Raw genomic sequence first — 13,674 nt, 5'->3', positions numbered from 1 at the left:
ACGTGAAATCCAGGTTGCCCTACCCAAATGCCAGGGACCCGAGGCAAGAGAGGGCCACCTGCGACCTCTGGAGTCTCTCCTGCAGGTTTCCCCATTCCTTGCTGAGGTGGGGGGCTCGGCGCTTGGCTGTGAGGCCTTTCAGGACCTAAGACAGCCTCCACCCTCAGGAGCTCGGTCTAGTTACTGGGAGGCAGATGACATAAGATGCAACTGCGACATTTGGGGTGGCATGTGGAGAGGAAAACTTCGCACTATGCTGAAAAACGGTGGAAAGATGCCTCTAGAACGTGCAGAAATAGAAGATGTAGAAGAGGGGGTGCTAAGGTATTTTTCCCTGGGAACAGCCAGGGCCTCTGGCCACGTGGACACATTCACTGTCAGCCAGCATCTCCCCGTCCCATCCCAAGGTCAGTCCTGGGAGGTGGGGACCTTGGGGCGGCTTCACCACAGGTCTCAGAATCCGGGAAGCGCTGGCCGACTTATCAGCAAAAGGAACTTGCTTCACCCCCACCGCTCACAAGGCTGGGAAAAGAGGTGTTACTATGGGTTTGAAAACCACAGCCATCTACACAGGCCTAAAGAATGCTATTCCCGCCAACCAACTGCCCGGGGCCATGATTTTTATACAACTGATGTTTTTAAATGTGTTACTTTCTAGATTTTCAGAGGGTTTGGTCTGTGCTGATTCCTACCACCAAGGCAGGGAGAAGGGAGAGATGTTCCAGTAACTGTAAATAAATAATCAATTTCTAAAAAGTAAAGGCAGTTTCAAAAATCCCCAGGATTCAAGGCTTGGACGCCTCTATCGGTTTCTATAATTTGTGGCCCATTGACAACGCTGTGCCCTGGCCCTGGCTGGTGGCTCAGTCATTGGAGCGTCGTCCTTTGCACCAAAAAGCTGTGGGTTCGATTCCCGGTCAGAGCGCGTGTGGGAGGCAGCCAATCGATGTTTCTCACTCACATTGATGTTTCTCTCTCTCTCTTTCTCTGCCCTCCTCTCTATCAAGTCAATAAACATATTTTTTAAATTAAAAAAAAACTTGTTAGAGAATGCTGCTTGGTGACGGAGGCATCACAAACCTCCTGCGGAGAAGCTGCTGTTAACTCCGGGGCTCATCACTTGACCATCAGAGCCACAAAGCGAAAGCCATTTTCCAGTTAACATACGCCCTTAGAACAAGGTGGTGTACATTATTTTTTTTTTTTAAAGGAGGAAACAACTAAGCAGGCAAACATTCATAAAACACGTAGCGGGTTTTGGAAGCATCTCCGAACAAGCCTCCGCTGAGCAGTGCCGGATGCTCCACCCAGACCCCTTCCAGGTGAGGGAGCCCGGCTCCGTGTCTCGTCTGCTCCGGCGTGTCCGGCGTGGCTGGTGACTGGACTTGAAAACGCTGACTCTCATTATGGGGACACGGGGCGTTGTTTCTAGATCATGTCACGTAAGTGCCAAGTCTACCAGTGTCTGCCCCAGGGAATAAGGATTGGAACGGTTCAAGGCATTTTCCGACTTTACCTGGATTTGGCTGAAGATATTCGGTGGCTTTTGAAAGAATTTCTGCAACAGCTTTATTGGTGACATCTATTTTCTTTAAAAACAAACAAACACACATAAAATGTTGGTAAATGACAAACAACGAATTCCCAGAAAAACAAGTAAAGGAGAAATTTTCACCTAAGACAAAGGGGAGGAAGCTGAGGGGGCTGGCGATTCCTGGGGATGCCCCACATGGGAAACCTGTTCAGGGACAGAGATTCACCGTCTTCCTTCGGAACATGACACAGTCCCCCCATGCTGTCACACATGTGCATGTCCTGCCTCGTGGTCAGCAGGGCTGGGGGAGGCGAGCAGGGCCCCCGGCGTCACCCCGTGTCACAGACCTGGTTCTGGGGCAGCACCAGAATACGCGGTTTGTTACTCAGCTGCCGTGACCCGGGGATCCAACTCAGGGCTGCCACACGGGGAACCCCAATACTGACCCAGGCGAAGGGTCTCATCCCACAGACACGCTCTGACCACCCGAGGTGGAGAGTTGCGACGACTGTGGCCGTTTTAGCTGTTGGCCAAGACTGACTATCTCTGGAGTGTTCTGAGTTTTGTCCATTAGAAGGAAAGGGGTGATTGTACCCCATCTTCATAGCCAAGGCCGGTCTTAGATGTGCGAAAGACCTGGCTCTTGGACTCCAGCACCCGCACCTGAGTGCGGGCACCCTGGACCCCCGCCCTAACTGCCTGCACGGCATCCGCCTGTCCCCTCTCAGGGTGAAGGTCAGGCTTGGGCCACAACGGACGCAAAAACGCCCTCTTACCCTTTCCATGTCAAGAAACTCGTCATCTAGCTTCGTTCCTTCAATGCCACTGATTTTTTCACTGAAGAGCTGAAGAAATAAAGGCAAATAATCACAGTGGACCATGATTTGTGACCACAGTTTCTGACCCAAATTACATGAACCCACAGGAAGGAAACCCTCCGATTCAGCTCGCTGGATTTTTTTTTTTTTTTTTTTTTGGTCTAAGTCCTTCAAGAAAATCACTGGAAGGAGTAAGTACCTAAGGCCACGGGAAGATACACAATCTCAGACAGATATTTGTTATGCTTCTGCTGTAGGTAGGCGCGTAGTAGGTGCTCGTGTAGAAACTAAGCTAAATAAGGTAGGATCCTTCTCCCCCAGGAGCCTAAACTTCAGCCAAAGAGTTAACAGATAAACTCTCAACTGAAACACGAGGAACCATGGAAACAATAAAATAGAAGAGGCCTGGATACAAATTATGGCAAACATACTAAGTGACGGGCAGGCCAGCAACTCCCAGAAAGGATTCTGAGGGGCTGCAGGCGGGAGGCCTCCCGGCACCAGGCAGGATGAGAAGGGACTCGGGTAAGACAGAGTTTCTACATAGCGGCCCCTGGCTACCGGGGGCCAAGACTCCTCTGTCGGGGGCGAGGGGACTGTCCCGAGCGTGGCGGGACATTTCACAGCATCCCTGGCCTCTGCCCGCTACATGTCGGCAGCAGGCATCGCGCTCGCCCTACAGACAGTCAGAAAGGTCTCCCGACACTGAGCCCCGCTGCTGCTGGGCAGGACAGGGGCTCAAGAAATGGCCTGAAATTTGGAGGAACTGTAAGGGGCAGCGCTCCAGGGAGAGTGCAGGGAAGGGAGAGCAGAAAGGCAGTTAGGGCCAGACGACGCAGACTCCCAAACGCCCAGGCTGAGAGCAGGGTCCGTCAGACCCGAGGCTGGGAGACCTGTCTCAGGATGCCCGGGAGCTGGTTGGATGTAAGATCCTCTCTCTCTCCATCTATTAGAGTTCCCAGCAGGCTCCCTGTCTTCAATAACAGAAAAATAAAAGCCGTTTTTCCAGGCCTACAACCGAGCAGCAACGGAAAGGATTTTATTTGGGAAACGCAAAGCTTGTGAGTGTGGCTTTTCATTGAGAACTGCTGGCGTTTCCCAGGTAAGTGTCACCCCAGCCTCGGCCTTCTCCTGGTACAAGTATCTCTTTTCAAAGACACCCTGGCTTCTCCGTCATCTTCCCTTTTATGAAGCAACAACTTAAACAGCAAGAAAGCCAGGTCCTGGAGAAAATGTGAAAAAGCAAACTGTGTAACCCCGGAGGTGAGAGTTCTGCAGATCCGGATTTTACAGTGCTGTGAGCCACAGAACACCCGCCGCTGGGGATGTGAGCCGAGGACAGCTCCTGGGCCATTTGAATTTGACAAAGAAAACTGGGCAGATTTCTTTACTGGAATACTTTCCAGAGAGATCACCCCCCACCCGCAGGAGTCACAGAGGAGGGGCGGACTGAGCAGGGCTCCCACTCGGGAGACTGTGACAAAACGCCCCCCTCTCTCCTGGCCCCTCGGGGCGTCCTTCCAGCCCAGAGAGTCCTCCTGCTCTGCGCTTATCAGCCTGGGAACCCAGCAGCGGCAGCGCTCAGTTGCAAACACAAAGCCTCAGGGCTCCTGGTGTTGAATTGTCAGCATTAGCGGGAGGTGAGGGGAGCTCTCTGTAAGTCTGAAATCACTGCAACATTCGAAACGGTGTACAACCTCTGAAGGCGTCAGGGAGCCACCAAGAAGGGAGGCGGCCTTTTCTTTGCAGAAACTGTCCCCTGGAGACTCAGGAGTAAGGAGGGATGTGAAGGCCAAGCGGAAAGCCCTGGCCTGGAGTTGGCATTAGTGTGGGTTGGATTCGGGAGAACCGAGGGCCCTGTCACCTAGTAAACGAGGCCAGGAGGCCAAACGTCCAGGAAAAAGGGGAAACAAAGAAGTAAACCTGACAGCTTATCCGAAATTTCCTCTTGAGGCATTTGACAATTCCTGAGATGCTCAGGGGCCAGGACAAAGAAGAGTCTTTAAGGCCGAAGATCGCAGCCCCAATTTCTGCAGCAGCCCAGCAACGACCAGACCGCACTGAGTTCAGGTGCGCCCGACAGAGAGCGCAGACTCGGGGAGACGCCTGCCACGCACGGGTTTTTACCACCCCAGAGCAGGAGGGCAGAGGAATGAGGGAGCAGCGATGTCTGAAGAGGAAGTAGCACGAGACTGTTGACCACTTTGTCATACCCTTGAAACTAACACAGAATAGTATTGAGTGTTAAGTGTCACTGAAAAATAAAATAAAAAATTTCTTTAAAAAAAAAGTCACAGTGAGGAAGCCTCAGGGCTGGTCGGAACGACTGGGGTCCCAGCCCCCCGCGCCCCCCGCCCCCCGCCCCCCCCCCCCGCCCCGGATCCCCAGCACCCTCAGAGAGAAAAAAGCAGGTCTCAGGCGGATTCCTCTCTGTCTCCTGTCCGAAGGGTCTCGCTCCACTCCTGGCACCCGCCCCCAAAACTCTGCTTAACACACCCAGGTGTCTCCACCCTGGCACTTCAGCTGAAGGCGAGAGGACTGAAGTCGCGGGGGCGCTCTGCTATTGCAGCAAATAAATAATAGCAAAGAAGTGCACGCCGGGTCTATTTTGAGAGGTTGAAAAAAGAAAAGGTAGAAATGAGTGTTAATGTTCTTTTCGCTCTCCGGGGTGTGTCCCTGAAAATGTATGTATAAATCTGGTTTTCATAATTCGAAACCCATTTTAAATGCACTTTAGAAGCTGGCTTATTTAAAGGTATCATCCAAGAATCAAATGAGGTAAAAATCACCGTATATTGATTTGTCATATAAATTACATTTATTATTATAAATCAATTCCATAACTATTTTCTAATTATATGATGAAATAGTTATTGTTGTAAAACAATAAATATAAAACTTAATAATAATAACTATTCTTAATACTCTATAACAAAGTGTTTCCGACTTTTCCTTTTCCTAGGAAAGAAGTACTTTTTTTAATAAAAAGTTCTTTTAACTACCACAATTATAAAAGGCGAACAATCTCTGAAATCAAGTAAGTTCGGATTTGCTAAAAGCTCATTTCCCCCCTTATCTGTCCTTATCTTTTCTCATTTTGCTCAGGCCCAGGGCACACTTCAAAGTTCCCAGGAGGAGCTGGAGAGCTGGGGGCCCTGGGCCAGGCCTGCAGGCCACTGGCCCTCCAGAGGAGGCACCTCCCACACTGGGGTGCCCGCCCCCCAGCCTCCGGTACTCAACCTGCTCTTCTGATTGGCTGGTCTTTTCTGGGACAGCCCCAAGGCCACACCCCTGCCTGGGGTGGACTTGCTCTGTGTCACTCTTGCAGAGCCCCAGAACAAAGATCATCTGATTGCTTCTGACTTTCACTCTGGCTGCCAGGAAGCTCAACACCGAAATAGCGGGCCTTGTTACAAGCACTTTTACGCATAAACAAACCCCCACGGTGCCCCTAAGTCACCCTGACTTAACCACAATGCATTTGTGTTTTTCCTGATTATGATTCGTGCTTATTAACACTAGGTCACTGCATCGGCAAAGCTAATTCTTCTCCCCCTGAAAGATATTATACAGTGGCCATCAGCTTCATTTAAAATTCACACAGCTTCCAAACAATAAGAGGCACTTTTCTTTCTCATGAACAAAGGCGTTTTATTCACATGTGAATGAAGCAAAGACCGCCCCCCCCTTCTGTCTCCTCGAAGCAGTTCTGCCTTTCTATGCAGAACGAGGTGTTTGGCACCAGGCACGGCTGTGCGTCGGGGAAGGGGCTGCCCGATGACCGCACATGCATTGTAACAAAAAGCGCTCTGTGTGCACGAGTGAGAAAGAAGAAGTCCTTACGCCTTGCCATGACACCCCCTTCTGTTTCTCCCCCGTCGCAAGGCCCCGGTGGTCACCGACCCCATACATTACTGCACTCGCTGGAACCCAGCACCAGGCGTGGCCACCGAGACAGAGACCGTGTGCGGACCAAGGACCAGAAGCATGAAACTGCCCCAAACATTTTGGGCCCTGTTTCTGGCTGACTTTTTTTCCAAGAGTGTGATTTCAAATAAATTGGATGGAAGAGGCTGGGGTGGGGAGAAATCTCTCCGAAAGGAATTACAAACTCCTTCAAGAAATGACAGGCTAGTGTCTACTTATTCTAGGGTGAAATCCATGAATTATTCCTATTTTCTAGCTAATTAGGGAGGCCTTTTTTAAAGATCATATTGTTTAAAGGATGTGGTCCTCTTTCCTATTCCAAAAGTTTAAATCATCTTCTTTAAAGTGTTCTTATCCTGGCTGGTGTGACTCAGTGGATTGAGCACTGGACTGCGAAGCAAGTGGTTGCTAGTTCGATTCCCAGTCAGGGCACAGGCCTGGGTTGCAGGCACAGTCCCCAGTAGGGGGCGCACAAGAGGCAACCACACATTGATGTTCTTCTCCCTCTGTCCTTCCCTTCCCCTCTCTCTAAAAATAAATAAATAAAATCTTTTTTTAAAGTGTTCTTAGTATAGTTCTTACGTCCAACAGGAGCCAACAGTTCTACAAGTGACTTTGAAATATCAAGTCTTTTCTTTTTGATATATTTATTGATTATGCTATTACAGTTGTCCCATTTCCCTCCTTCACTCAACTCCATCCTGCCCACACCCTCCCTCCCACATTCCCCCCCTATAGTTCATGTCCATGGGTCATACTTATAAGTCCTTTGGCTTCTACATTTCCTACACTATTCTTAACCTCCCCCTGTCTATTTTCCACCTATCATTTACGCTATTTATTCTCTGTACCTTTCCCCCCTCTCTCCCCCTCCCAATCCCCTATTAACAACCCTCCATGTGATCTCCATTTCTGTGGTTCTGTTTCTGTTCTAGTTGTTTGCTTAGTTTTCTTTTGTTTTGGTTTTAGGTGTGGTTGTTAGTAACTGTGAGTTTGCTGTCATTTTTACTGTTCATAGTTTTTATCTTCTTTTTCTTAGATAAGTCTCTTTAACATTTCATATAATAAGGGCTTGGTGATGATGAACTCCTTTAACTTGACCTTATCTGAGAAGCACTTTATCTGCCCTTTCATTCTAAATGATAGCTTTGCTGGATACAGTAATCTTGGATGTAGGCCCTTGCCTTTCACGACTTGGAATACTTCTTGCCAGTCCCTTCTTGCCTGTAAAGTCTCTTTGGAGAAATCAGCTGACAGTCTTATGGGAACCCCTTTGTAGGTAACTGTCTCCTTCTCTCTTGCTGCTTCTAAGATTCTCTCCTTCTGTTTCATCTTGGGGAATGTAATTATGAAGTGCCTTGGTGTGTTCCTCCTTGGGTCCAGCTTCTTTGGGACTCTCTGAGCTTCCTGGACTTCCTGGAAGTCTATTTCCTTTGCCAGATGAGGGAAGTTCTCCTTCATTATTTGTTCAAATAAGTTTTCAATTTTTTGTTCTTCCTCTTCTCCTTCTGGCACCCCTATAATTCGGATGTTGGAACGTTTCAAGATGTCCTGGAGGTTCCTAAGCCTCTCCTCATTTTTCCGAATTCTTGTTTCTTCATTCTTTTTTGGTTGGATGTTTCTTTCTTCCTTCTGGTCCACACCATTGATTTGAGTCCCAGTTTCCTTCGCAACACTATTGGTTCCCTGTATATTTTCCTTTGTTTTTCTTAGCATAGGTTTCATTTTTTCATCTAGTTTTCGAACAAATTCAACCAATTCTGTGAGCATCTTAATAACCAGTGTTTTGAACTGTGCATCCAATAGGTTGGCTATCTCTTCCTCGCTTAGTTGTATTTTTTCTGGAGCTTTGAAGTGTTCTGTCATTTGGGCCATTTTTGTTGTTGTTGTCTTGGGGTGTCTGTTACTTTAAGGGGCGGAGCCTTAGGTGTTCCCGGGGCGGGGTAACGCTGGTCGCTGTGCTGTGATGCTGTACGTGGGGGAGGGGCCGAGAGGGAGCAATGGCGCCCGCTCCACTCTCCACCGGACTCCAATCTTTCACTCCGCTACCCACAATCAAACTGGGCCCCTCTGGTGCTGGTTCCCGAGTGGGTGGGCTTGTGCACACTCCAGGCCCCTGTGGGTCTCTCCAACAACCACTCCTGTGAGGCTGGGAGTCTCTCCTGCTGCCGTCCCAACCCCCACGGGCGTTTTCACTCAGAGGTTTGAGGCTTCATTTCCCCACGCTGGAGCCCTGGGTTGTGTGGTCTGCTTCGCTCCCTGCCATTCGTCCCGGTTTATCTGTGCACCAGTGTGGGGCCACAGGGTGCTACCTGCCGCTCTGCCTGCCCCGTTCTCCGCCACTCTGAGTCCGGCCCTCTCGGTTTATCTGTGTGCGAATGTGGGGCCGCAGGGTGTGCTAGTGCTCAGACTGCCTGCCCCGTTCGTCCCACACTCCGCCAGTCTCGGTCCCGCCACAGCCACACGAGTCCTCTCCGCCCTGGTGCCCTTCTCCGCCCCTCCTACCGGTCTGGATGTATGTTTCTTTTTTATCTACTTGGTGTCGGACCCCCCTGCCGTTCGATTTTCTGTCAGTTCTGGTTGTGCGAGGAGGCGCAGTGTGTCTACCTACGCCGCCATCTTGGTTCTCTCTGAAATATCAAGTCTTAACTTAAAAACAAAGTGATTCATTACTCCCACTATTGAGCAGCAAATTACCGAGAAGGTCTGGTTTCCTGGATGAAAAGCTAGTAAGAAGTAAAAGAGCAGAAAATATAAATAAATGAATTTAAAGCTGGAATCCACAGCCTGATGAGAACCACTCACACTGAACTTACGACTAACCCTAAAAATGTTTCAGAGAAATCGACAGACTATATAAACGGAGTGAATTGTTTGGGAAATTTGGTGAAATTTATACACTGAGGCTTTTTTACAGAGTGAGGGCAATGAGAAGTTTTCATTCTAATACAACTACGACTGGAGTCACAGATAAACTTACCAGATGTGTAAGCTGTTTTTTGAAGGCTAAGGCGGAGGTGGTTTTCACATCTCTCACTTTAACGAACTCTATGGAGGATAACATCCGGTGACCATAAATCCCTCTTCCTGAGCCCTCCGCCACTAAAAGCAAAGGGGAGGGGAAAGGCGGAGCTCCTTCCGGCCCAGCTGGCCTGGCCAGGTGGGTACAAACTGCTGCCCGCGCGCTACAGGGCAGGGTGGACAGGACCGCAGGCTGGCCCGCTGCGCAGCCCAACGGGGCAGGGTGCTCCCTGCAGGGGTTCTGGATGGCAGGCCGGGTGGGCAGACACACTCGAAGGAGGGCTGGGACGCAATGGCAGTTCGTCCTGCGGGGCCACTGAGGGACGTTTAGAAGGACACAACAGACTGAGACCTCTCCACGCCACTCCTTAGGGCTGAGGGGCACTTTCTCGCCTCTTGCCCCAACACCTAACAACCCCCGGGCACCACAACCCGGTGGGCAGCCTGCTAGAGCTACTGGCCACCGCTCTGTGGGAGAAGCCTCACAACCTGGCTTAGCCCCCCAGCCTCCCCTCCAGCTCCCAGGCATGTAACAGTTGCGGCCCTGGCTGGGTAGCTCAGTGGGTCAGAGCATCATCCTGATACACCAAGGTTGCAGGTTTGATCCCTGGTCAGGGCACATACAAGAATCAACCAATGAATGCCTCAGTAAGTGGAACAACTGAGAAAACATGGAAAAACATGGAAAAAATCCATGTTTTTTCGGGCGACCCTCCTGGATGGAAGCTGGCGTGTCCCGGAGCCAAGGCTGGGAAAAGGATAACGCAATCTTGACTCAGAGAAGGACTGGGACGCTGCTCATCATGGGCTTCGTTACATTGTCTCTGAACATTTAATTTTGGAAATTTTTTGAACATATCACAAACGTGGGCAGAACAGTGTGATGAAGCACGATGCAGCCATCACCCAGTCTCGAAATTCCATCATGTGACATCACCAGTGTCCCCCTCCCGGGCCCTCGCCACCCACCCCCGTTGATTATTTTAAAGCAAATCCCAAACATCACATGATTTCATCCGCAAAACCCTCCGCATACATCTCTGACAGATAAGCACTGGTTCAGTGTAACCCAGAAACAACGTTCACACCTAAAAAAACTGGAGAACATTCCTTAAAATCTTCTGCCGTCCACGTGGCGGTCATATTTCCCCAGCAGACCCGCACCTTTCTGCAGATGGTGTGTTTGAAGTGAGTGCAGATGAAGCCCGCAGGGTGCGCTGGGTTGATTTGGCCCTATCTTAGTGTGGCCTCCCCCAGAAACAGGGCCCAAGTGCAAACAGCTTACTGGGAGGAGGGACCAGCCAAGCGGGCGGGGGAACAGGGAGATGAGCCCAGGAAGGGAAGCCCACAAAGGGGGATCCCACCAGGGAGGGACCAACAAAGCCAGTTCCTCTGAGCATTTTCCTGGCCCCCAGGATGGGGAGGGAGCTGGGTATGGAACCCCCTCCATCCGTCACTGCCTGAGGACCTGTTCCAGAGACATCTATTTGCCAGGCCACTAATTCCCTGGCACTCTGTGCAGTGGGCAGAGCTGTGGGTTACCCTGCAGACAGAATAGAAGTCCAAAGCCCGCAGGCAAAGGGGCACCAGCGTCCCCAGCAAACAGCCTCCGGCAGGTAGCAGAAATAAAAATGGAATAAATGCAGTATCAATGGTATCTCCCCCAGTCTCCTAAAAATTCCTTCCCTCTGCATTTCTCTATCTTGTTCTTTGCGGTCTATTTATTGGAGAAGTGTGTGGTCAGGCCTAGAGAATTTCCACAAGAGTTGGCGGGTCGAGGCCTCGTGGAGGGGTCTCATGTCTTCCTACGTGCCGGCACTAACTTGGTGGGAGACTGGTCAGATCCCCATTCTGGTTTTTGACAGGAACACCCAGAGGTGACGCAAGTCCTTCTGATGGCATTGCATCGGGAAGTGAGGGCCTCTCCCAACTGAAGGTCTGGTGCACCAGGGTTGTGGGTTCGATCCCCCGTCGGGGCACAGGCGGGAATCAACCAACGAACACAGAAGTAGGTGGACAGCAAATCAATGATCCCCTCTCTCTCTCAAATCAATTTTTAAAAATGTAAGGGTTTGTCTCGCGTTGAAACAAGCCTGTTTCACCTTTCACAGGTTGGTTATGTTCCTTGATTCAGCCTCTTTCCAACTTCCCAACCGCTTCACAGGCCTCTTCCGTGTGAGGTGGGAGATGGAAGACCAGCCCTGGGGGAACACATGGGCTGCACTGTCCCCAGGCCTCACTGGCAGATTTCAAGCGTCTGCTGTGACGCGTATTGACACCCTTTCTCGAGAGAGGTCCTCCCTGTTGCCTGGCCCTGCACAGGCTCGTCCAGGGGTGTCCAACCTTCTGGCGTCTCTGGGCCGCACTGGAAGAAGAACACTTGTCCTGGGCCACACGTTAAATACACTACGACATGTCACCATAAAACAATCTCAGCATATTTTACGTAAATTTATGGTCGTGTGTGGGGCTGCAGGCGGGACAAAAGCAGTCTTTCCTACAACACTGAGCCGTGGGAGACTCCAGCCTCTGTTGTTTGGGAAACAGCCTCCCTCGATCCTCCAAGGTCGCCTCTAACTGCCCGAATCACACTTTCTCCCGACAAGTCCGTGCTGTCCAATTCCCTCATCGAGACAGACAGACAGACAGGCGGTGTGAGCTCCAGGACCAGTGCCTGATGGGAGGAGTCTCTCCCGACGGCCTCTGTGAGGCCAGCTCCTCCCCCGTCACCCCAAACTAACAGTGGGGTACAGACCGCTCATCGTAAAGGCATCCGACACCGCAACCTGCTTTTGCTCAAAACACTCTGACACCCACTGTGTGGGGCTTCCCCTCCGAGCGACCTCCGGTCCCCAACACCAACTGGGCCGCCCACGATGGATCCCACGCCGACTCCAACTGCCTGCATATGGAGTCCGGCTCCACAGGTGGGACGGCTCCGTCCACCAGACGGCCCTACTTCAGATGCCACTCACAGGTATTGGGTTGCCAGAGTTCCCTGTGCTTGGCTACAAAGTCAGGGGTTCCTGCAGTCTCCTCCTCGGGCTGGATCAGTGTACAGAGCTCAGGAAAGCACCCAACTGTTCAGGTTGATTACAAAGACACCCTCAGGAAGAGCCAAAGGCAAGAGAAGCCGGTATGCAGACTCTCCGCGCCCTCTCTGGGTGCATCACGCATCTAGAGAGGAAGGTGCTGTTGCGGTGCCCATTTTATAGACGAGGAAACCGAGGCACGGTCAGCAGGGTTCCCACGACCATAGCACTGGCAGGTGGCAGAGGCCACGTTCCACACAGAGCAGAGGTAGATGCTGCGAGAGCCCCGCCCAGGACTCACCTCTACAGGCTGAAGACTTTCAGGCTGGATTCATTGCTGCTGTTGTGTTCCCCGCCCCCCCCCCACCACCTCTACCCCACCCCAACTACAAGGACCGCATCGGCTCCAGGGCGGGCAAACTGGGAAGCACCAAATAGTTACTGCTCCCGAAGGCAGCCCTCAGCCAAGGGCAGCCAAGGCAATTGGCAGATAAGTGCCCCAGCACCTGCCTCTGGTTGGGATATAGCTCTCAGGTGTCCCAGAGAGCTCCCTGCAGGACTGAGACCCAGGTGCCCTCTGAGGTAGCTGACGTGTTAGCATTTCCTGCGTCTGTTCGCCACTCCCCGTGTTTGTCCGGGGACCACCTCAAAACCCACACCGACCAAGACAACAACCTCTCCATGCGTTCTTTGCTTATGGAGCCCTGAATCCCCCAAAAAACAATGCACAGCCGAGCGCTTCCGTGCGGACCCCCAAACACACTACCCACCGGGCCTCAGCATAAATGAAACCACGGCACTGGTCCTTTAGCGCCGATCCCAGCCGCTCCCCTTTGGAGGGTCCCGGACACAGGCACCGAGCCCTTCAATCACAAACAGCCAGGTGCTGACCTGGCTTTGTGTGGCAGGGAAATGCGGTGTCTGGGAGCTTGAGAGGGGGTTTGAGAGCACTCAGTCGTCAGCAAGGTGGGGCTCCTGCTCCCCCGGGGCCTGGCAGAGGGCTCTTGCGGTGCGGTGCATAGAGAGGTTGTGGGGGCGAAGCATGGCCAGACTGTGCCACGAGGAGCTGAGTTTGACTTTCTGTCCCAAGCAGGAGGCTGGCGGGGCGAGGTGCCAGCTAGCGTTTCTTGCACATTTACTACGCGACCAGCCCTGTGCTGAGGGTGCCACGTGCGTTCATTGGCCGATTGAATCCACGGGGTCTGTTGTGTTGGAGCTCTGGACCCCCCTCTGTACATAATGGAGGGGGGTGGTGCTGAGGCATACAGAAGGTAAGTGACATGTCCAAGGTCACCTGACTGCTAAGTGGCTGAGCTGAGATCCCCTCAACCAGGTGCCTCCG

General features: G+C 51.6%; 2 protein-coding genes across 4 annotated transcripts in view; both read right to left on the bottom strand.

Annotated features, from left to right (window-relative positions):
- EFL1 (elongation factor like GTPase 1) overlaps window positions 1-13,674 on the bottom strand; it is a 339,962-nt gene that overhangs the window by 253,930 nt on the left and 72,358 nt on the right. The window lies entirely within an intron of this gene.
- SH3GL3 (SH3 domain containing GRB2 like 3, endophilin A3) overlaps window positions 1-13,674 on the bottom strand; it is a 41,656-nt gene that overhangs the window by 21,792 nt on the left and 6,190 nt on the right. For 2 of the 3 annotated variants that reach the window (XR_006655635.2, XM_024561799.4), the window contains exons 2-3: window positions 2,311-2,379; window positions 1,517-1,589 (exon numbers count right to left, since the gene is read on the bottom strand). Coding sequence is in view for 1 of the 3 variants with exons in the window: in XM_024561799.4 (XP_024417567.1) it covers window positions 1,517-1,589; window positions 2,311-2,379 (142 nt within the window). In the remaining 2 variants the exon portion in view is untranslated. Of the gene's footprint in view, window positions 1-1,516; window positions 1,590-2,310; window positions 2,380-13,674 lie in introns of those variants that run through there. The other variant, XM_045196585.3, reaches the window with a different exon arrangement.

Source organism: Desmodus rotundus, chromosome 10 (genome assembly GCF_022682495.2).
Source record: "Desmodus rotundus isolate HL8 chromosome 10, HLdesRot8A.1, whole genome shotgun sequence".
Classification (NCBI taxonomy): Eukaryota; Metazoa; Chordata; class Mammalia; order Chiroptera; family Phyllostomidae; genus Desmodus; species Desmodus rotundus.
The sequence above is the reverse complement of the archived record's forward strand: the minus strand, read 5'-3'. Positions and strand labels throughout refer to the sequence as shown.